Source organism: Otolemur garnettii, unplaced genomic scaffold (assembly GCF_000181295.1).
Source record: "Otolemur garnettii isolate 467f Iridium unplaced genomic scaffold, OtoGar3 scaffold00185, whole genome shotgun sequence".
Lineage (NCBI taxonomy): Eukaryota > Metazoa > Chordata > Mammalia > Primates > Galagidae > Otolemur > Otolemur garnettii.
Genome location: NW_003852580.1, coordinates 1543296 through 1566712, shown reverse-complemented (window position 1 = coordinate 1566712; position 23417 = coordinate 1543296). Strand labels below are relative to the sequence as shown.

The 23417-nt window shown below is 48.7% G+C and overlaps 1 protein-coding gene and 1 pseudogene across 9 annotated transcripts in view; one reads left to right on the top strand and one right to left on the bottom strand.

Annotated features, from left to right (window-relative positions):
- The window catches only part of BANP (BTG3 associated nuclear protein), a 95403-nt gene that overhangs the window by 41247 nt on the left and 30739 nt on the right, over positions 1 to 23417 (bottom strand). For all 8 annotated transcript variants that reach the window (XM_023507510.1, XM_023507509.1, XM_012812035.2 and 5 more), the window contains 4 exons: positions 20834 to 20925; positions 17825 to 18024; positions 5061 to 5177; positions 3243 to 3418 (listed from right to left, as the gene is read on the bottom strand). In XM_023507510.1, coding sequence (XP_023363278.1) covers positions 3243 to 3418; positions 5061 to 5177; positions 17825 to 18024; positions 20834 to 20925 — 585 coding nt within the window. The remainder of the gene's footprint in view (positions 1 to 3242; positions 3419 to 5060; positions 5178 to 17824; positions 18025 to 20833; positions 20926 to 23417) is intronic.
- On the top strand, positions 21300 to 22758 carry LOC100957580 (annotated as a pseudogene). The gene has a single exon (XR_154703.3). The product of XR_154703.3 is annotated as a ubiquitin-conjugating enzyme E2 D3 pseudogene (transcript).

Here is a 23417-nt window from a genome sequence, read left to right as displayed (position 1 = left end):
TCCATGTAGATATTAATACTAAGTAAGCTCCAAATCTGAGTCCTTTTGGTAAGTTCATTGTAGGGTCAGCCTGCTGTTTCTCCCAACTGAAATATATTCCACATTAATCATATCACATTAAGAAACATAAATTTTAAAACATATAAAAATTATAAGGCTTAAAACAATTTGTAAAAAAAAAAAAAAATTTTAATTTAATTTTTTTTTTTTTTTTTAGAGACAGAGTCTCAGTTTATCGCCCTCGGTAGAGGGCCATAGAATCACAGCTCACAGCAACCTCCAACTTCTGGGCTTAGGTGGTTCTCTTGCCTCAGCCTCCCAAGTAGCTAGGACTACAGGTGCCTGCCACAATGCTTGGCTATTTTTTCTTATTGTTCTTGCAGTTTGGCCAGGGCCGGGTTCAAACCTGCCACCCTCAGTATATGGGGCTAAGCACCCTACCCACTGTGCCACAGGCACCACCCTAAAAATTTTAATTTTTAAATTTTTATTCTTGATGCTTTGTAAGACCTGACTCCCCAAATTACCAAGATTTTGGTTCTTTAGCTCAGTGGTCCCCAACCTTTTTGCCACCCAGGGCTGGTTTCACGGAAGACAATTTTTCTGCAAATTGGGGGCAGGGGGATATGGTTTGGGGATGACTCAAGCACATGATATTTACTGTGCACTTTATTGCTATTACTATTACATTGGAATATATAATGAAATAATTATACAACTCACTATACTACAGAACCAGTGGGAGCCCTGAGTGTGTTTTCCTGCAACTAGATGGCCTCAGCACGGGCATCATGGTCTCAGGTCCACCTGAGACCACCAGGCATTAGATTATCTTGAGAAGCCACAGGCCAGAGCCCCAACCCCACCCCACTCTCCCACCCCATGCAGCTCATAGCAGGCTTCAGGCTCCGGGAGAATCTAATGCCTGGCTGCTGACCTGACAGGAGGTGGAGCTCAGGTGACATGGTGATGAGGAGTGGCTGAGAACACAGATAGGCTCTGCTAGCTGCCACTCACCTCCTGCTGTGTGGCCCACTCCCAACAGGCCCTGCCTGGTGGTTGGGGACTATACCTTTAGATGACACTGTTTATCGACATACCTATTTATCTATATATTTACCCATCTACTTATTTGTTTACTTAAGACAGAGTCTGCAGCTGTGAATTCCTGGGCCTGAGCTTCCCATGTAGCTGGGCCTACAGACATGCACCACCACACAGCTAAATTTTTTCATTTCTTAAGAGATGGGGTCTCACTATGCTGGTCTTGAACTCCTGGCCTCAAAGGATCCTACAGCTTCAGCTTCCCACAATGCTAAGATTATAAACCAGAGCCACTGGGCTGGGCCCTAGCTCACAACTTAATCCAAACATCAGGCCTAAAATGGGTAGCCAGATCTACATGGGTATTTACAAAATCCCCATAGAAAAAGAGTAAGAATAATTAGTCTTCTTGAATATTACAATGTGACTTTCATTTAATTTGCATGCAAATGAAATTAGTTGCATCTCTCTTTTCCTTAAATTTAATGTGTAAAAAACCAGTTGCCTTGACTTTGCAATCCATACATCACACACAAAGACCCATGTAAACATTCACAGCAACATTATCTATAAGATCCAAAAAGCAGCAATAGCCCAAATGTCCATGAACTGACGAGTGGGTAAACACAAAACCCAGTCCACCCACACGATGGGTACTATTTGGCCACAGAAGGAAGGAAGCTGACATATGGTACTATCTATGTGACATCTTTGGACCCCATCCCTACGAAATGTCCCCAGTGGGAAAATCCAGAGACGGCAGGTCAGTGGGTCCTGGGGCTGGGGGAGTGAAGGAGGGAGGGTTTGGTGGCTGCTAATGGAGACAGGGCTCCTTTTTTATAAATACAACACAGAGGTGATGGCTATACAAACTGAGAATACACTACAACCACTGAAATGAAGGCTTGAAGATGGTCAGCTGCAGGGCACGCGAGTGAGATCTCGATTTTAAGCTGTCTCTCCTGCCTCCTTCTGTCTTCACTGTTCTGCCATTTGTATTAGGTGTAAAAGCAATTTTTGAGAAAAACATTGTTTTCAATGTTTCAGATACAGTAATGTTTAACTTTGCTCACAGAAAATTCTACATCACGTTTTTAGGAAGAGGCCGGGCATGGTGGAGCACGCCTGTAATCCCAGCACTCTGGGAGGCTAAGATGGGAGGATCACTTGAGCTCAGGAGTTTGAGACCAGCCTGAGCAAGACTGAGACTCCCATCTCTACTAAAAATAGAAAAACTAGCTGGGTGTTGTAGTGGGCACCTGTAGTTTGAACTACTTGAGAGGCTGAGGCAGGAAGATAACTTAAGCCCAGGAGTCTGAGGTTGTTGTGAGCTAGGACACCACGGCACTCTACCAGGGTGACAAAATGAGACTCTGTCTCAAAAAAAAAACAAACCGTCTTTAGGAAAAATGAGTAACTCAGATGTAGAAGCAGAAAAACCTCAAGTTCTTACTAGTAAACAACATACACACTTCGGAACTCCATGACACAAAGCTGAATCTGCTGAGTTGATCTCCTCTCTCTCCCCACACTGCAGCGACTGTGGTGACTACTAAGCTAGTCCCAAGGGACACACTGAGGCCCTAGGACAAGGCTGACCACAGGCAAGGGCCAGACGAGAAGTCCCTTCATACCCTTATGGGAAAAGGAAGTGCCTTCCCCCGGGGAACTCCTAGAAGCCCCCTAGGAGTCCACCTATGGGCTGACATCTGCTTGCTTCCTTCAGGTGGGAAAGGCAGAGCTGTGGGGCCAGGGGCTTGATTTAAACTGTGTCCTCTGCCCAGCATCCCAGCTGACAGCTACTTCCAGACATCAATCAGAGAGATGGGAGATGGAGCATCGAAGACAGGGAGCCAACCACTAGGTAAAAATGACACACGGTTACAGCCATCCATTCCTAGAAGCTGATTAAGTAAAAAGGATTGAAAACAGATTGTGCAAATCTGTACCAACACGGAAAGGCTGCTGCCACGGGAGGGAAACCGAGTCTGACTGGAAGGCACCAGAGAAAAGGCCCAGAAGGCTTAGAGATCTCTGAATAGTAGAATCACAAGTTATTTTCCCTTTCTTCATCAGTGTTATATTGTGTTGTTTTAAAAAGCAACAAATATATATAACATTTCTAAAAAGCAAAAACAGAAGAAAAATTGTCCCTATTGCTGCTCAGCCACGGGAAGAAGAAACTGTCTGGGACGCACCTTCTGAGTTCAGGGTGATCAGGGTGACGTTGTTCCCGATGTTCTGGCTCCCAGACTGTCCGCAGTTGGAGATGGAGTCGCTAGCCTCTGACCCACTCTCCCCGTCCTCGTGGTGGCTGTCTTCTTGGCCTGGCACCTTCACCACGATGGTGTTCTGCCGCCGCCCAGGAACAGCGCTGCACAGGAAAGAAACACAACAACCTGACATCATGAGTGCAGCACAGCAGACAGCAGGGTCAGGGCGGCCTCACGGGGATGTCCCCTTTGCCTGGTCTATCACAGGCCCTGACTACGCCTGGACCAGTGGATCACAGTCTTCCAGACAGCTCTTTCTACGAAGATTATTGGCAACGTAACAGTAGAAAAGGGTCTGGGGTGTGGAAGAAACTACATAAAGTGAAACTTAAACGTTTAAAGCAAACATTGCCCTCACAAAAGTAAAACTGTAACTCACTGTGACTCAGGCCTAGAATGGTGCTTTCTGATTTCAGAGGCTGTTATCCCACCAGATGCTGCACTTGAATAGGGGTCACTTCATGCCTACGTCAGGGAAGACTTGATGAAGAGCAAGTGTGCCTAGAGACCGACCGGTCCATGACCGTGATGTCAAGACTCCTGCAGACGTCCCGCCTCCAGAAACACACCATCACTCACAACTACTCCCACAGACAGACAGAAACACTCAGGCGGCCTTTAAGGACAGTCATTGCTCCATAGGAGCCGCTCTCCTCACAAGGGCTCCTGGTGAGGAACAAGAGAGTACCTGGAAAACACACTTGGAGACTTGTTACCTGCCTCTTTAAGGACCCTTTCAACCTCCTTAACCAAGGCCTGCTACACACTGAGGGGAAACAAGCCAAATTCCTCTTTGAGCAAAGTCACAACAAGGTGTCTACAATGCTGGTCACATCCAGAGGAGGCTCACTCTGCACTTCCTGGGCTTGATTCTAGAAAACTACCGAGGCTGAACTTGCCCCTAAACACTCAGGCTGCCAACTGACCTCAGTGTGGGCCCTGAGCAAGGCAGGACAGAGGGACCTCACCTTCTTACCAGGCAGCCCAGCCTCGGGCTGCCCATCCCCTCCCCACCGCCTCCCCCCACATAGCCAGCCCTTGTGCCCACAACTACCAGCCTAGAAAACTGAACTAAGACAACAGGGAAACCAGACAAAGCTGGAGGAGGAGCAATCGCAGAGAAAACAGAGGAAAAAAGCAAAACAGAACTTCAAAGACTCGATGGGAAGCAAAGAGCACCACCATCCTCACGGGGGAGTGTCTGCTGGGCAGAAGCCCACCACCCCACCCCGCCTGATGGCCTTCACCCTCACACGGGGTGCTGACCCTTCTCCTGTCCACTCCCATTTCTAGCCAAGCTTCCATCCACAATGTCTCAAAAGGAGTAAGAAAAAAAGCCATAAACTCAGGACACTTAACTTCTGCAACGGCAGGCAGGGTGTCTGCTCACCTGGTGCTGCACAGACAGACAGGCCCATGCAGCCACCGAGTGAGCTGGAGGACACACCCTCACCAGCTGCTGTGAAGTCACAGTGACCTCTCTCCACGACTCCGGGAGCCGAGACATAGAGTCCCCACGAGCCGCTGCCCTCTCTGCAGCCACACACCAGGGCATGGGTCTCTGTGAGTACTCTGCAGGCCCCCCCACCCTGACCTCCGGGAACTGGTGCAGTGCCCACCAGGCCTAGCTGTGACCAGAGCTGAACCACGTGCTCAGCCGTGCCCTGGCTCGGGGAGCTGACTCATTCCCACGGGACATGTCACAGTGGTGGGGAAAGGTGAGGGTGGTGCCGTGCTACTGACTTGCTAATGACATTTTCCAGGGAATCCGGTGCCCTGTTGCTCAAGGGGTCGTCCATCTTGGCTACAATGGCGTTCTGCCGATCACTGTTGAGTATTACTGTGGTCTGGGGGACGACGCTATGGAACAAAAGAATCACAAAGAAAAAGAAGACCTTAAAACAACAACATTCATTGAGTGCATGTGAGTAATTCAATACAGTCAAGCCCCAGTGACCTGCACTAGGAGCAGTGGCCCCAAACAGAAACCCTCACTCTGTGCTGGTAAGGACACATGGGGAATGGGGCCTTAACCATTTGACTTTCATACTGTTGGTGTTCTGGGCTTCACCGCTGGATGACACAGGACAGCCAACCTCAGGCAATTTAAACACATGACAGAGAACAGGTAGAAATACCACGTGTCATCACCTGCACGGCCAGGTGGCCTTGGAGGCCGCCCATCTACTGGAGGCCAGCTTGCTGCTTTTGCTCACTGCACCCCACTGCCTCCCCCGTGGAAGACGTAAACTCTCCTAACCACACACTGACATCATTCCAGAACATTGACATCTGGAAGGAAAGGGGAAACGTGACCCAGGTCCACAGAAAAGTGGCTCAACCACACCCAGACGGCCCTGGAGTTTGGCTTGGAAGAAAAACGACTCTACAAAAGAAGAAGCCAGAGCTGGCAGCACCTGGGGACACACTGGTGTGCGCCAACGGGGAGAGGCCGTACCTAGCATGCGGGGATGCGCTGGTGTGCGCCAAGAGGGACAGCTGACAGCGCCACTGGAGGCGTTTACTCATCTGTATTTCTCAATCGTTAGTTTTTAAGCCTTAGCAGCACTTTGTGACAGCAAAAGTCTGTACCACAGACCTTGCTGTGAAAGGCCAGGTCAGGAAGAATTGCCCTTGAGCTACAAGACGAGGGTCTGGAAGTAAACCACCACTGGATTCCATGCTGCAAAGCCCAGTTCAGAGAAGGCTGCCTTCTGTGATTCCCACACAGGAAGACCCAGCCTGGTGTGCAGGCCACATACCTGTAATTGCCTGTCAGACACAGAGCGTGGATCTCTACAGTGAGGCCCGGCCAGCCGCACCTCGCCCCAGAGAAACCGTTTCCCCAGGCGTCCTACTTGTCTTTGGTGACACCCAAAGGAGCCACCCAGCTCTGACAAATTACCCCCTGGCACCCAGGAGACTTTCTGTGGTTACTGCAGCCACTTAAGGGCTGTGACACTCTTAAGCTTCTCACATATGCAAAAGAGGAAATCAGAATGATCTATATTTCCTGAGGCTATTCCACAGAAGGCTAGTGTCCTCAGGCTCCCACACCCACAACCCTCTCTCTGTCTCTATCAGAGACTAAGTAAGGACACCTGTTGTTCACAATGGCCATTAGCAAATTAAAGATCTAAAAAGAAATTATAACATAGTAAAATTCATTCATGCCACCATCTAGAGAGGCCGTTTGACTAATTAGCTTTTGTTTCTTGAAAATTTCTATTAAGATGAAGGCACCAAGTTCTGAGGCACCAGCTTCCGGATGAAATAACACACCCCCAGGAGCACCCCAGAGGGCTTCTGCATCTCTCTCAGCCACTGTGTCCAGAAGGAACTGCTTCCTGAAAGTGGTCTTCCCCCAGAGAGCACCTTGATGTGTTTGCTCCTCTTCACAAAGCCTTTTTCCCACTTAAAGGCAAAAAAAATTACCCTGAGGTTCACTGTCCACTCAGAACAAGACCAGGACCCAAGAGCAAATGAAGGGTCTGGGAACACTGGCCTACCACGGCTGACTGACCGGGCAACCCTTGGTAAACGGGTGGGTTTATGGTTCTTTGCTTTCAACGGAACTCATAGAATGATCTAGTTGAATTTTTAGCTCACAGATCATCAGAAATAATTTCTGATGACAGACCATTACAATTTTTGGCACATAACTCAAGGAGCTGGAGGGCTCCTTCCTCTCTCATGTTACTGATGGAACAAAGTCTCCCAGGGTTTAGAACTCTAATAACCCAAACCAGAAGTAAGACCCATGCTGAATCCTGCCTCATAAGGAACCAATCACAACCAACTATAGACTCACAAATTGAGTAAAACAAAAGTCTCATCTCCTCAAAAACATATTCACAGCCAGGGACAGTGGATCACACTTGGAGAAGCCGAGGCAGGAGGACGGCTCAAACTCAGCCTGGCAACAAAGTGAGACCCACAGCAGGTGCAATGACACACACCTATAGTCTTAGCTACTCTGGGGGCTGAGCCCAGGGTCCGAGGCTGCCGTAAGATGTGATCACACCACCTGGCGCCAGCCTGGGAGACAGGGAGCGAGACCCTGTCTCAAAAAAAAAAGAAAAAAAATTATATTAACAATGTTTCATTACTCAGAATTAGTTATAAGAGGGTAATACATTTATGTTGCTTTCTTCAGCTGTGTACTATTAATTTTTTCAACCCTAGGCCCTTATGGTCACAGGACATAAAGGTTTTCAGCTCTCAACTTACATCCCTATTTCTGCTGCAGAGAGCATGACAGCCTAGACAACAGGATAAAGTTACGTGAAATGAAAGCTCAGAACGCAAAAGGAACGAGGTAAAATGTGACTGCCAAAAGCTGACTTGTGAGATGTTTAAAATGGACAGTGGTGTTTATATTACAAGGGTAACATTTAAGAGAATAAATCCATGTTGTTTTTAAATATCAGTATTACAGTGTGCCAGAAATAACACCCTTGCAGCTAATGCAATTCATTTCAACCTCACATTGTACAAAAGAATATTTAGTTTCTCAAAAACTGTGGAACATCTCTTTCACATTAAGAATGACGCAGTGATCTAAGGGCAGTGAGAGCAAAGTGCAGTATTATGTGGCGCGGGACAGACCAACGCAGACAGGTGCAGGTGCATGGGAGCGCGTCTGGAAAGGTTTCCAAGAGACGGGGATGGGAAGTCACGGAGCAGCTTTCCCTTCCCCACATTATTTGAACTTTCTGAACATGCTGGCACTTTCTGTCTGTGTCACGAGTGTGCCATTCCCGGCCACTCATCCCGCTCTGTGGGATGGTGTCATGAGGTGTGCATGGCCTGGACTGAGTTACCTCAGACACCAGATCACTCAGCCGGGTGATCCTAATAATCCACTTTACATTCATCAAAAGGGAGGTGCCCTCAGTGATCTGGCCTTCTCAGCAAGCCCTTTATAAGGCCCCTGCTCTCCACAGCCTGGGGGCCTCCACACAGTGCCTGCTGGCCAGGGCCCAGCCTGTCTGCTGCCACCCCCCTTCCCAACCATTGCCTCACACACTTCGCTTGTGCTCAGTGGCCCTACGAGCATGGGAGCCAGTCCCCTGGGACACCCCTGCAGGTGCTCTCTCTCTCTCTCTCACACACACAGGCCCTCCAACTGGCTCTGCTTCTCTGGTTGAACTCTGATGCCTATGTTTTAAAATAATCATCGATTCACAGGAACTTATAAAACTAGTGCACAAAGTCCCAGGAACGAATCACCACACTCCCCCCACGGTGACATCCCTCGGAGCCTGTGGGCACAGCACGTGCAAGACCGTGGACACGGCCTGGCAGAGCTCACCAGCATCAGTGCGTATGTCTGTACCGGCAGGCATGTGTGTGGGCACAAGGCTCCCTGAACCCACTGCCCTGAATACAGACCTGGTCTGCCCCCAGAAGCCCTGGACCTGCCCTCTTAGCCACCTACCCACCCTCCCTGGCTGCAACATCCCCAGACATCCCACCTGTGCAGTCACAGCACTTGAGCTTTGCACTCAGCAGAGCCCCTGAGATCCACCCAAGAGGTGGCCCCTCACAGCTCGCTCCTGCCTGCCACTGAGCAGGCTCTGTGGCAGGAGTGCTGGCTCATTTACCACTTGTCTGTAACAGGCAGTCACAGTCCCGGCTGCTGCAGACAGAGCTGCCATTAACATTAGTGTGCAGGCCTCAGGACAACGTAGATTTTCAATTCTCTGAGACTAATGCCCAAGACAACCACCGGGCCACTTGGCTTGGTAAGACACCCTCCACCACTGTCCGAGACAGGTGTGCTACTTTCCGTCCCATCCAAACAGATGCAGTGTCCAGCTTCCCACACCTTGCCAGCACGAGCGCCGTTGTCTACTCTGGCCATCCCACCAGACTGCAGCCCAATCTCAGTGTGGCTTTAACTGGTGCCCTGCCGGCTGAGGACACGCAGCCACCTCCCTCCTGCATCTCCCATCACACACCCATGGTGAGACTGCTCTCCTGTGCTTTGCCCACTCTCTAGCTGGACCACTCATACTTTGCTGTAGAGTTTTCGTTATTCTGGATGGTCATCCTTGTTGGACGTGTGCTGAGCAAACACTGTCCCCCAGTCTGTACTTCATCGTCTTCACAGGGCTCTCCCAAAGCAGAAGCTGGGAACTACCATCAAGTGCGACGGGCTCGTGGCCCCGATTATCCTTGCAGGGTCAAATCTAAGATTCTTTGCCTAAACCGAAGTCCCCAAAAGCTTCTCCCGTGTTTTTATGTTAAAGTTTCACAGTCTTATACTTTACACTTAAATCTTGACCCCTGATAAATTAGATCCTGTATGGGATGTGAGGCTCAGGCCAGGCTGGTAACCCCGGTCTTCCTGGGGACATCTAGGTGCTGTGGCATCACCGCGCAGAGGGTGCCCTCCCACCACTGCTCCCATGTTGCTTCCAAAGTCTGAGGGACACACAGGGCTGGGCTCTAAGAACACAGTGCCCAGATGCAGCCTCAAAGGCTCCCTCCCACCAGACAGAGAGTGTAGACACTACACCAAGGAGGGCTTAACCCGGGGGCTGCTACTGTGAGCACCAGGCAACAGTGAACGACAGGAATCAGTGTCACTAATTTTCAAAACCTCACAGGGACTCTGAGGCTCAGGATCCTTGTGCACCTCACACACATGGCCTCGGTCACCACCATCCTCACCTACCCTCACCCCCATTTCAGTGATAAAGGCCCTGCCTGCCCTCAGTCCACCATCGCAGTGTGGTACCCGTGTCCAACTCCAAGCACCCCATGCCCCGTCACCTCCTGTTTACTACTGGCAGCCTTGCCCGCTCGGGGTCCTAGAGCCTCACTTGCTTTCCTGATGGATCTTCAGCAAAGTATCCTCAGGTTCAGGACAGTCGTGGCACATGTCTCCCCAATAATGCGTCCTTCCACCTGTCCTCCAGCTCTGGGCTAGCCCTGGTGTAGCCACAGCTGCACCCTGGACTCCCGCTCTGCTGGTCCTGCCTGTGGCCCCCACAAGTGAAATGCAAAGAGCACATGCAAAGAGAGCCACCAAAATGAGACGTAAAACATTGTGGAAAACGTCGGTTTAAACTACTTTGGCAACATTGGGTTTGCCATGTTTTAATTACAAAAGGAAAACTAAAAATAAGTTGCATAGTGCCAGAGAACTTAGAAAACCACACCATGGTCAACTGCAGACAAGGACACAGGGCGAGGTAGAGGAGGGAGGGCAGCCCCCAGCACGAGGTCCAGCCGGCAGCACTGGAAGGGCCGCACATCTGGCTGGCTCCAGCAAGTAATACATACAGACCGTGGAGCAAGAGAGAACAGGACCCACCAAAACACACTCAGAGGGTCCCAGGACCTCAGCCTGCTGCAGGGCAGGGCTGCGCCCAGTGGGTCTGCACAGATGCACACACCAGAGGCTCCAGTGCAGAACCTGCTTGACAAAAGCCTGTGAGGATGACGGGGCCCCTCACTGCACACTGAGCACGCCTGTGCACGGGCCCTGCCTCCTGCTGGGGCCTGACACCCACCGAGGACCCCGAGAACCATGGCTGCAGAGAGGTCGACATCTGAGCGTCTCCAGCTCACAGGCAGGGCAGCCGCAACACATATTGTTTCAGGTTTAAGGCGTTGCCAGGCTCAGGGCGGACGTTGGCTGGAGGTCAAAGCCGGAATGATTTGAATAACAAAACAAAGCAGTGTGGGACTCTCAGCAAAGCATAAAGCACACACAGGACCCCCACACTCGTGACAAGGGAGAGGGCCACCCCCTCTGCAGGTTCCCAGCTGCCCACCTACCCAGGAGCACCCTCAGGACAGCCAAAGCGTAAAGTACACATAGGACCCCCACACTCGTGACAAGGGAGAGGGCCACCCCCTCGGTAGGTCCCCAGCTGCCCACCTACCAGGACCACCCTCAGGACGAGGCAAGAGCTCCCTTCCCTATGGAAAAGATGATGCACCGTCACCCAGCTCGAAACCATATTGAGGAGAGGGCTGCTTCGCCCCTGGGGTCCTCCCCAAAACCCTCACCCAGGCCAATCAGGAGGAAAGCAAGGGACAAATCCCAACAGATCCTACAAGGGATCCGACCCAGCATCCTCAGAGTCACCAAATGCAAGGGGGGTTGAGAAAGTGTCACAGCTCTGAGGAGCCTACAGAGACATGCCCCGTGGACCCACACACTTAAAATCAGACCCCACAGAAATACCACCAAGAATATCATTCTGAGGAGTCCCAGGCTTCCAAGGAAAGGAAATCCCTTGAGAGACACAAATTGAACAACACCAACTCAAGAAGTTCTACATTCACTAATGTTCTAGAGTAATCGAACTCATGATAAAAACCCAAGCCCAAATGGCTTCACTGGCAAATTCTATCAAATATTTAAGGAAGAAATAAAACTAATGCTACAGAAATACTTAGACAATAAAAGGCAACTTTCCAGCTCATTTTTTGAGGTCAGCATCACCCTGATAACAGATAAGGACACGCCTAAGAGGAAAATTCCAGAGTAATCTGTGCCATGAACACAGATGCAGAAACTCACAACTAAATACTAGCAAATCAACCCAATAGCATATAAAAAGGGCAATACACTATGATCAGTTCAGGTTTAATTATAACAGAAACGCAAGGTTGGTTGAGCATTCAAAGTCAGCATAAATAACTACAACAACAGAATCAAGAAGGAAGCCACACAATCTCCCCAAGCAGATGCATGAAATGCATGTGAAATTCATGAGAAAAGGCTCAGGAAATAAGGAATAAAAGGGAACTTCTTCAACCTAATAAAAAGCATTGCTGAAAAATTCACAGCTCACATCATACGCAATGGTGAGAGGCCAGGAATACGGCAACAATACAAAAGAGAAGGAACTGGAATGGGTCACAGCCAGCACAGGGCAGTGAGAGGACGGGTAAAACCTGGTAGGAAGTCAGGCTCGCCTTAAAGACAGCATAGCTATGCACATTTTCTAAAATTCTGCAGAAAAGCTACTAAAACAAGTGAATTCAGAAATGATGCAGAATAAAGGTCAGCACAGAAAAGTCCACCGCCCTCCCACAGGAGGTAACTCACAGCGGGGACTGATGCTCAGGCCCAACACTGCTGTGTGCTGCCGTGAGTTTGCCTCTGTGAGTGTGAAGCACTAGCAGACCAGCTAACCGAGTGTACTGTACATGGGGCTGCCCCCTGAAGACTGCACACCTCAACACACTGCCAGGGGAGAGGACCGTCCTGCACAGCTAACCGAGTGTACACGGGGCTGCCCCCTGAAGACTGCACACCTCAACACACTGCCAGGGGAGAGGACCGTCCTGCACAGACAGCCTCCCGGCTCCCAGATCAGAGCATTCTGCACTGTGGAGACAGCAGTTCAGCACAAACCCATCAGTGAGCTGTTAAGTAATCCTGAAACTAGAGAATTATTCCAAATTATCAGGATGTGTGTGATCTATTAGACATTGAAACGTGTTTCCTATCAGCTTTGGCTCTCAGATTGCATCTCTGAATCATCAGATGATGTCAGTGACTCCCTGCACTATGTGTAAAGGCTCTCCAGTTAGTGCCCCACCCTGACATGCACGGTGGATCACAATTAGGTCACAAGCGGTGCACAGCTGGGCGAGATGGGGCAGCAAAATCACATGTATACAAAGTTAAATGAAAGCTACCAACGTTCAACATGAGATGAGAAAGTTAAACGAACCCATCTTGGCTGAGACGGAAGCATTTCTTCACGATTCAAATATTCCTGTCTTGAATTTATCACATTTTAAAGCCTATGAACATCAGCGACCCCAAACCAGAAGCACCCTGAACACTGGGTCCTCCGGGTCACGACGCCTCGTGGCCACATACTAGGTGGAAAGGCTTAGATGAGGCCTGCCAAGGAGCTCTAGGGGCTACGAAAAATCAGAATAGCCTCTCCACAAACATCCATCAACATTTAAAAGAAAAGACCCTCTAGGAAATAAAATAGAAGGAAACTAAGCCATTTCTTGATCAAACATTTCAATTCTCTGTGGGTTAACAGTTTTGAGGTAAAGACCATAAATCATCTGTGACTCATCTCTCTGAAAGAGGAACTTGATAAGACATCACTTTTCCTATTTTTTTTTTCCCCAAGTAGCTGGGACTACAGGTGCCTGCCACAACGCCTGGCTATGTTTTGTTGCAGTTGTCATCGTTGTTTAGCTGGGCCAGGTCCAAACCGCCAGTCTCAGTGTATGTGGCTGGCACCATAACCACTGTGCTATAGGCCCGCTTTTTGTTTTTCATTTTGAGAATTAGTATTATAAAGAAGCCTCTGATTTCTTACAATTGCTATAAAATTGTAGAAACATTCTAAAGCTTTTATTTTAAACATTTTTAAGCTTTTAAAATAGAAATCTGTCGTTTTTAAAAATAAGAAACACCAGCATTTTCCTTGTTAGTCGATATGCTCAGTTAATGAAAACTAAGTGGAAACACCTGGGTCTAGAGGTGCTCTCTGTCTATCGGGTAGTCAGCTGGACAGGCAGAAGCCTCCTGCCAGCCTCCGGCACCTGGTGCACAGCCACGCCGGCCAGCACTCTCTGCTACATCCTACTTAGGCTGCCGTCTCCGTGTCTATGTCTGTGTTGCCTGCACACATGCACCTGTTCACACCTCGACCCTCAGAGGCCTGCCCTCTCTGCAGTCCCCACAGCCCAGCATTCAGAAACGATCTCATAGCTCAACACGGGGGCCTCAGCATCCACCACACCCAGGGTCTCCTCCTGACATCTTTAAAGTGAAACCCTCAAGACACTATACCTAAAATTACAATCAAGCAAAACCCAAACGTACGGCCCTCCTGTAGGAAGGAGAAAAGCACCAACCTAAAAGAACTAAAGCCCACTTCTCCAGTCCCCAAGCAGACGCCACGGGAGGAACCCACCCACAGACTCTCACCAACATTTTATCACAATGATTTAACTTCAGCTTCAAAGAAAAAGGGATTTATTTTTTTCTTTTCTTTTCTCTTGAATTTATTTAAAGAATCTCATTAAGGTGTAGAATCTGAAAATCTAAAGACAAAATACCGAGTGCGGCTGGCAGTCGTCCACGGCCTTCTATGACCCAGGGAGTGCAGAATGAAGAAGCCAGTCTCGGCACCGACACAGTGGTTCTCAACCTTCCTAATGCCACGGCCCTTTTCGCAACACAAAGATGGAGAACCACTGGACTAGATGGATTTAACTAGGAAGAGCCGTGTGTCCTTGGGAACAGGTGCAGCCTGTCTGCAGGAAGGCCGTGGAGGTCAGGGGCTGGTCTCTGCGGAGCCTGCTCTGTCCTGTGAGACCGACCACACGCAGATCCTAGCAAACGATTCACAGCCAGGGAAGAGGAAGCTGGGGGTCTTTTAAGAGCATATGATTTGGATAGAAGACAATCTGTAACCTACTTCTAAACTTCATTTTCAACATCTGAGATGGAAAATAAATAACTCACAGAAGCACTGACTCCCCACTCAGAACGCCGACCTGTCTGAGCCTCTATGGGGAGACTTTCTCTTTTCTGTGTCCCCTGCTCACATTTTAGGCACTCACCACTCACATGTGTTTACAAATCAGCAACTTTCTAATTTAAACATACTTTTCCTTCATATTCTGGGATTAAGTACTTAGTCACCATTTCTCACTACAATTTCTTATAACAGCTTTCAACTGTTGCCAATTTTTATTTCTCATTTTCAGAATTTACATAGAAAGAAATGACAGATTTGCACCATTCTTGAGTCATTCAAATACATTTAAAACCTTGTTATAAGAATATATATTTAAAACTATGAGAAAATGGGGGAACTTTTCTTCCATTAATCTTACCTTAATTTTTATAAGCAAAGTTTTATTAGTAATAGTAATAAATTCCATCTGATACACAACAAACATAATCTATAATAGGTTGATTTTTTACTTCGTCAATATGATTCTCCAAAACCATAAAAACTAATTTGGGTTAACAAGATTAGATATCTGGATCAGTATTAAAAAACTTTACATTTATTTAACCATTTGTTAACACAGAGAAAATGAAGGCAGGTGTCTAGGTGCTAAGACCTCTGCCCAGTGGAGGAAGTCTGAGGGGCCTTCTGACCACAGGAGTTCTCATGACAGGGCCATGCAGCCCTGCAATCCCACAGACAGTGAATGGTGGTGGCCCCCCACAGCCTGCAGATGTGACAGATGTGACATCCAAATGAGTGGCTCTGTCATTGTCAGACAGTTCAAAAACCAAAGGAACATGTTACTACAACACACTCACCCTAAACGCTGCCACACTCTGTCCCCAGCCCACCTGCCAGCTTCTATGATGATCAGAGGCAGGAACATGGCACAAAGGCAGCCCCAGCGCAGACCATGTCCTCCTCTAGCCACCTTCTCTTTAAAGAAGAGGAAGTTGACACCCAGGCTGAAACAATGCAGGCCCCTCCAAGTTGCCAACACAGCCAGCCAGGGGAACTGAGACACCCCACAGCCTGAGAACCTCCCCGCGCAGGGGGAATTCCCAGCAGGCTATTCTCTAGGCCCAAACCACACTGAAGCCCCCTCTTAGAACTCTGGAGTCCCCCTTACCCACAGTGAATTCTTTCTCTGGCAATGAAACTGTCACAAACCATCAAACAGATTTTGTCAACACTTTCCCTACCTCACAGAGGTGGCCTGTCTAGAACAAGTGCAGAAGTGACAAATGACAGGCAGCCATCCTCAGGCTACAGAGCTGGGGAGGGTGGGAGGGGCAGGAAGGGTCAGGCATGCAGAGCTGGGGGCAGGGGCAGGACTTTATTTGAAACCTCCTTAGGAATCATGCACCTCTGTGTAATAGCCCGTCACCAGCTGGCATCTGGATCCCCAGTGTGATGCCCTCCTGGGCACCAGGGGCACCTGGCTCATCCCTGGCAACCTCCTACATATCATGGGTTTGCGTCCCATGACCTCACTACAGACTTCTCTACTACAAGGCAGTGGGGCAGTCTATTAATAATTTTAAGTTATTATTAGTTAATTTTAAAGGGGCACTGCCAAAAAACAAAACTACCTAAAATAAATAAATAAATAAAAAGGCAATGGGTCTGACAGGTTTGCGCACACTGCTGAGAGCCTAACGGGCTCCTGCACAGAGAGCAGGATGCCCACACGCCTATGGAAGGCCACTGCTGACCACGTGAACACACACAGACAGGACCCCACACGCCTATGGAAGGCCTTGCTGACCACATGAACACACACAGACAGGACCCCACACGCCTATGGAAGGCCACTGCCAACCACGTGAACACACACAGACAGGACCCCACACGCCTATGGAAGGCCACTGCCGACCACGTGAACACACACAGACAGGACCCCACATGCTTGCTGAGGGGGATGTACTGCTGACCATATGAACACAGCACAAGGCTGTCCCGGGAAGCACCATGAACAGCCCACCTCCCTGCTGGGAACCAAGTGCCCTGCCGGATTTCAACACTGCCAGGTTGAGCCTCAGGAGGGGCCTGGGAACTTCGGAGAGTTAAAGAAAGCGCCTGTGATCACATCAGCACAGCAGGCATTACCTGGCTGTCCCAGACAAACTAGGACAAGTGGTCACCACAATATTGGGTCATGCTGGTGAACATTCCCACACCAACCAGCAAAGGAACCCTCCTCCCCCTTCCGTATTCTCCTGTAAAGTCCACAAAGCCCCCAGCCACCAGCACAACAGGCAGGTAGCACCCAGCAGCTTCCTCAGATGGCGGTGGCCAGGCCACAGCGGCCCCTCCAGGCATGCTGTGGCTCCCACTCCCTGTCTCCTGCTGCCCACCACCCTCACTCCCACAGACACGCAGGGCAGGAGGCAGCAGTCAGCCGAGAGCCTCAGTGAAAAGGCTCCAGATTCTCAGCAAACACAAAGGCCCGCACGTCCACTGCCACAAGCAGGGCTTCTCCAGGGCCGGTTGTGGGGAAGGCAAGAAGGCCAGGAGGACCGAAGGTGACTGCGGCCGGCCTGTGCTTCAGCTGACCCAGGGGCTAGAGGAGCCAACACGGTGCCTCAGATAAGCAACGCGTGAGCTGGTCAAGTTCCCACTCAAACCACACAGAGACTGCTGCACACCTAAGCCTGGATGCTAAAAAAATGAGCACAATAAAAACTGCAGACTTGAATGGAAAGTTTGATACACTCAAGTGCAATTCATAAACACCACATATGCAGAAAATATATACCTAAGGGCTAGACAGAGAGTAGGAGAGAGAAAAGCAGCAGAAGGGCATCTTCACAGATCTGGTGGTTAGTTCCAAAGAAAAGATGCCTGGGTCTGGTTCACATCAAGGAAAACGTGAGAACGACTCCACGTTGTGCTGGCAGCACGTCACATGTTCAGTTCCGGTCTCAGTAAAGCCAGCACCCTGAGACAGCCGAGCCAAGGCCCTGGTGTCACAGCGGGCTGAGGGACTGGGGGGCCGGCGGGCGGATGCAGGGACAGCACCACTGCCCGCTCTGTCCTTACCATCGCACTTTGTTGCACGTCTGGGTTGCGCCGAGAGGGGAGCCTGCCACCATGGGGACCTGGATGGGGCTGTGCTGCTTATTTGTGACCAGATCCAGCTTCTCTTCTAATGATTTACAAGTAGCTTCCAGAGCCTGTAGCTTGGCCTCAATGCTATCCAGCCGCAAGCAGATCGTCTGGTTGATGGAATATAGGAATGACTGGAAGTGAAAACAAGGAGCACTTTAGGAGGGATGTCTGGAGCTCCAGCTACTGCCTAATTTAGTTGTATTTACTCCAACAGAACAACATTTACATGTGACTAGCTCTTTAGTTATAAGCCAGAAACATCTGAATAAACAAGTTCACAGTTTAAATACAAGTCACATTTTGTACTGAGAGTGAGACTAGTCCTTAATCGAGGTTTTACCTGTATGCAGGTGTGATTTTTAGTTAAGTCCATGGAATAAATAACTTACATCATCTTCCATGTGATAGCATATTAATCAGTAAATTTACACAAAGAACTGGTCAAATCCTTCTAACAATGAAAACAGATCACACTCAACAGCAAAAAAGCCTGAATCCCGCACCAGCCACACAGCTCTCATCACAGACCACCCGCAAGTGTTCCCAGCCTCCACCACCGGGTCCCCAGAGCTCCTAAAAAGCAAGTCCGCCACCTAGCGGTGAGCGGCGTCACATCTGGTGACTCGCTGAGTGGGTCCGAGGTCCTGACCCCAGTAACCAGACAGTGGAGAGTGGTGCGCAGGGCTCAGCACAGGCCCCAGGAGCAGGCTGAGCCATAAGCTTGCAGGCCAGGGCTCTGCTCCCCTCCCTGCTTCCTGCCACATGCAGGGATCAGTGTTGTGGGTCCCACCAGCAGACAGAGGCACCCTCTCAGGGAGGCACCTCCTGCCCTGCTAGGCAGTAGGGAAGCCCAGCCTGACTCTAGGGTCAGTATCTGAAGACAGCATGGATATGTGTCTCCTTCTTGGCCCTTGACCTAAGAGTACAATGCCCAAGATGGACACATCAGAAGGAAGTAGGCAGGCCCAGGAAATCGAATGTGGCCCACAGGAGCCACCATGAGCTGGCCCTCCTGATGGTTAGGGAGGCACAGAACACCCGGACTGTGGCAATGCCAGGCACCCTGCCACAGAGTCGGCATCACAACCTCGGTGTCAAAGGAAATGCTCTTCTGGCGCACTCAGCAGGCTGAGCTGGCCTCGAGAGGGGCTTATACGTGTCTGCCTGCCTTCCTGGTGAACAGAGCAGAGGGGCTGCACGGTGGCAAAGGAAACCCACACTCTGCCAACACCCCATGCTGGCCGCAGGCAACCCTTCCTCCTGGCCAGGCCTTTCCTGGGAGAGGAACACACAAAGGGGGGGCTAACTACTCTCCATCAGAAGGCACATGCCCCGTGGTCAGTGGACTCACACCCTCAGCTGGTCTGCAGAAAGTCAAGGGCCACGCTGCAGCCAGACATGCTCACCTGTAGAAGCCTGAATTTTTTTTATAACTTGAAAACATCATTTCATTTGGCTCTTGAATTCTTTAAATGCCATAAGCAATATTATTTTAATTCTGAATCAGAAATAATCCTGCCTGAGTTCAACTTGCCGTTGGACTCAGGGCCTGCCCTCATTCGGGACGACCCACTGACTTATTTACATCTCCAAACACACTTTTCCCAATAAGGCCACCTTTATTGAAGGTGAAAATCACTGCTATACATTAATAAAAAACAACTCACCAAAGAAATTAATAATGAAGAAGAGAGTTAGGAGTAAATCTTTTTAAACCATGTACACCAGGGTTCAGGCCAAAGCCCAAACCTACCCACTGTGGGCTGGGGATGGGCAGGCCACTTCGATTTCCCCTTTCTACATTTCTGTGCTGTTTATCACAAATGCCCATCTTGTGTGACAAAACTATAACTGCATTTCAAGATATGATAATGCGCTGTTAACTAATGCAACCACTGCCCATCTATCCTTTGGTCTGAAATAGGAATTTTAGTGAGAAAATAGTTTCAAGTCACCCATGCATGTTCACATGGCTTCTCTCTGTTAACAAAATGAATCGAACATTTCTAAGCAGACAGTCTGTATAAACAGAGGCATTACATGAGAAGGACTTTGGTTTTCATTTGTGTTACTCTCACGGACTTCTGCACGTGCTAATGTTTAGCTCTACGCCTCTGCAGACACTGCAATCAAACAAGCAAAAGCCAAGGTGCAGAAGTAACTGACTGAGTGCTCTCCAAGAACCCCGTCTAGGAAATTGTCACTAGCGGAAAACAGCCACAGTAACTTTGTTTTCCTGCTGTGCCAAACAGGCCTGCAAAGGTTCTGGGGGAACCAGAAGGGGCCTCACTGTCGGCGGCAAATGCAATCTAAACCATGTTTATTCTTCATTCTCTTCAAAGGGATTATGCTCTTACATAGTAAATGGACAGGTGATTCCCAGAAATGACGTATCCACATCCTAACCCAGCCTAGAACTTATAAATGTGGCCTTATTGGGGAAAGGGGTGTTTGGAGATATAAATAAGTCAATGGATCATCCCCAGGGAGGGTGGGCCCTGAGTCCAACTGCAAGTCCTCACAAGAGAAGGGAGGCTGGGCCCAGGGCTCACTCCTGCAGCCCCACCACTCTGGGAGGCTAAAGCAAGTTTGCCTGAGCTCAGGAGCTCAAGGCTGTATTGAGCTGTGAGCGCACCACTACACTCCAGCCTGGTTGACAGAGACAGACCCCATCTGTGGGTAGGGAAAGAGGAAGGGAAAAAAAGAGAGAGAATGAGACAGGGCCTAGAGCGCCACAGCCACAAAGGCTGGAGGGACAGGAAGGACCCTCCTCCAGGACCTTTGCGGGGAGCACTGCCCTGCCATCACCTTGATTTCAAACCTCTGGTCTCCAGAACCAAGAGAGAGTAAATTTTTGTTTTAAGCCACCCCCTTCATATGACTTGTCCCAACAGCCTAGAAACTGAGGATGCCCACACAGCCTGAGACCGCTAAGCCTACCTTTATGGAGGGATCCTGGCAGTTGATCTCCAGCCGCTGGCGCTTTAGAGCAGGCTCATCCTCATCAGTCACCACGTGGTTCTCCAGAACAACTGAAACCAGTGACAGAGACAAAAACTGGAACTTTCTCATGACAAGCCCTACAGGGTCCTTGAACATCAGACTGCAGACAGCACTGACACCTTAAGGTGAAACAGGAAATGGCATCATCTACCGCGTTCTCTGCCTTTTCAGAGCTTAAACTCAAAATTCTCAGCCAGGCAGAAAGGAGGATAGCTCCTTAATCCCAAGAAAAGCCGAGACAATAGATAAATTATTTCCCTGATGGGCCGCTGAGTCCATCCGAACACCAGAACTGCAGCCTTCTCACTCCCTGTGCTATGGGGCTGCCCCGTTTGATTTCAGCATGATAAACACACCAATAAAAATGATTTCCTCCCATCTTTAAAATAAAGTCTTGGTAGGGCCAGGGAGGCACCAGCTGCCGTGCAGGGAGGAGGCCGAGGCCGCAGCTTGAGGGAGGCCCTGGCCCCTCTGCTCCTGTGTCTGGCAGAGCCGGTGTGAGACAAGACAATCCTTCCCCGTCACCCGGATAATCAAGAGTTTTGGTCTGACCTTTGAGCACACACCGGGATAGTGAGGAGCCAGACGAAAAGCACAGACTATGGCGCTAAAATGGATTAATAAGGAACTTAGTGATTTGGCCTGTGACCCTCCAGCACAATGTTCTGCAGGTCCAGTTGGGGATAATATGTTTCATTGCCAAGCCACAATTATGGGACCTAATGACAGCCCATATCAAGGTGGTGTACTCTTTTTGACAATTCATTTTCCTACAGACTACCCCTTCAAACCACTTAAGGTTGCATTTACAACAAGAATTTATCGTCCAAATATTAACAGTAATGGCAGCATTTGTCTCGATATTCTAAGATCACAGTGGTCTCCTGCTTTAACTACTTCTAAAGTTCTTTTATCCATTTGTTCACTGTTATGTGATCCAAACCCAGATGACCCCCTAGTGCCAGAGATTGCACAGATCTATAAGACAGAGATAAGTACAACAGAATATCTCGGGAATGGACTCAGAAGTATGCCATGTGATGCTACCTTAAAGTCAGAATAACCTGCATTATAGCTGGAATAAACTTCAAATTACTGTTCCTTTTTTGATTTTCTTATCTGGCTGCTCCCCTATCAGACCTCATCTTTTTTAATTTTATTTTTTGTTTACCTCCCTCCATTCATTCACATGCTCATCAGAGAAGACTTAAGTTCTTCCAGCTTTGGACAATAAGTGCTTTTAGAAACTGTAAAGTAGTTACAAGAGAACAGTTGCCTAAGACTCAATATTTTAAAAAATGGAGCATGTGTATTATGTGGCCAATGTCTAACTCTAATTTGGTTATGAGACTAAAACCATTCCTCACTGCTCTAACATGCTTAAGAAATCACCTGAGGGGGAGGGAGACGGAGGCTCAGTTGTCACATCAAAGGAAACAACATTATTCAGGCAGCATCCATTCTTGTTTGCTTTCCACTGTTAGAGATTTGAGGTTACATGATATACTTTATGCTCATAACTGGTGTGGCTGGAGAATTGGTATTGAATTTATAGCATCAGCAGAACAGAAAATGTGATGTATTTTATGCATGTCAATAAAGGAATGACCTGTTCTTGTTCTACAGAGAATGGAAATTGGAAGTCAAACACCCTTTGTATTCCAAAATAGGGTCTCAAACATTTTGTAATTTTCATTTAAATTGTTAGGAGGCTTGGAGCTATTAGTTAATCTATCTTCCAATACACTGTTTAATATAGCACTGAATAAATGATGCAAGTTGTCAATGGATGAGTGATCAACTAATAGCTCTGCTAGTAATTGATTTATTTTTCTTCAATAAAGTTGCATAAACCAAAAAAATAAAAAAATAAAAAAAATAAAGTCTTATCTGTTGGATACCTCATTTCAAAGTCAAAACTAATTTCAGAACATTTCACTTTGGTAGGTGCTGATGACCACAACAGTCTCAAATTGGACATACTAAGTTATACAGAAACCTGTTCCCCATCCCCATGCGGCCACAGCCAGGTATCCACACCCCAAAAGCAACTTCAGGGATACGCAGGGCTCCCCAAGAACGGGCTCATGAGGAGGAGGAGATCCACAGCCTGCCACGTCATGGCTCTGACTGCCTTTCTATTGTCTAAAATTGACTGCAAAAACAACATTAAAGATACCCACAAAATCAAAGACAAAACTGTCCACAATCTCCCCATCTCTGCAAATCACATTTCTATTTGCTGTGGCACCTACTTCTCTTCCCTAGACCTAGTTGATCTTTACAAATTTACATATTTGCAATTACAAATATGTAACAGAATGTTATATTTCTGCTATTATGCCAAGAGTATTTTTCCATTTTGCCAGTGTTTTCTTCTCATCTTCTTGCCTGAAATAACCTGTTGGCTGGCACATGAGTGCAGTGACATCTGTGTCAGAGGGGCTGACATCTGTGTGGGAGGGACTGACACCTGTGTGGGGAGGGGCTGACACCTGTGTAGGAGGGGCTGACATCTGTG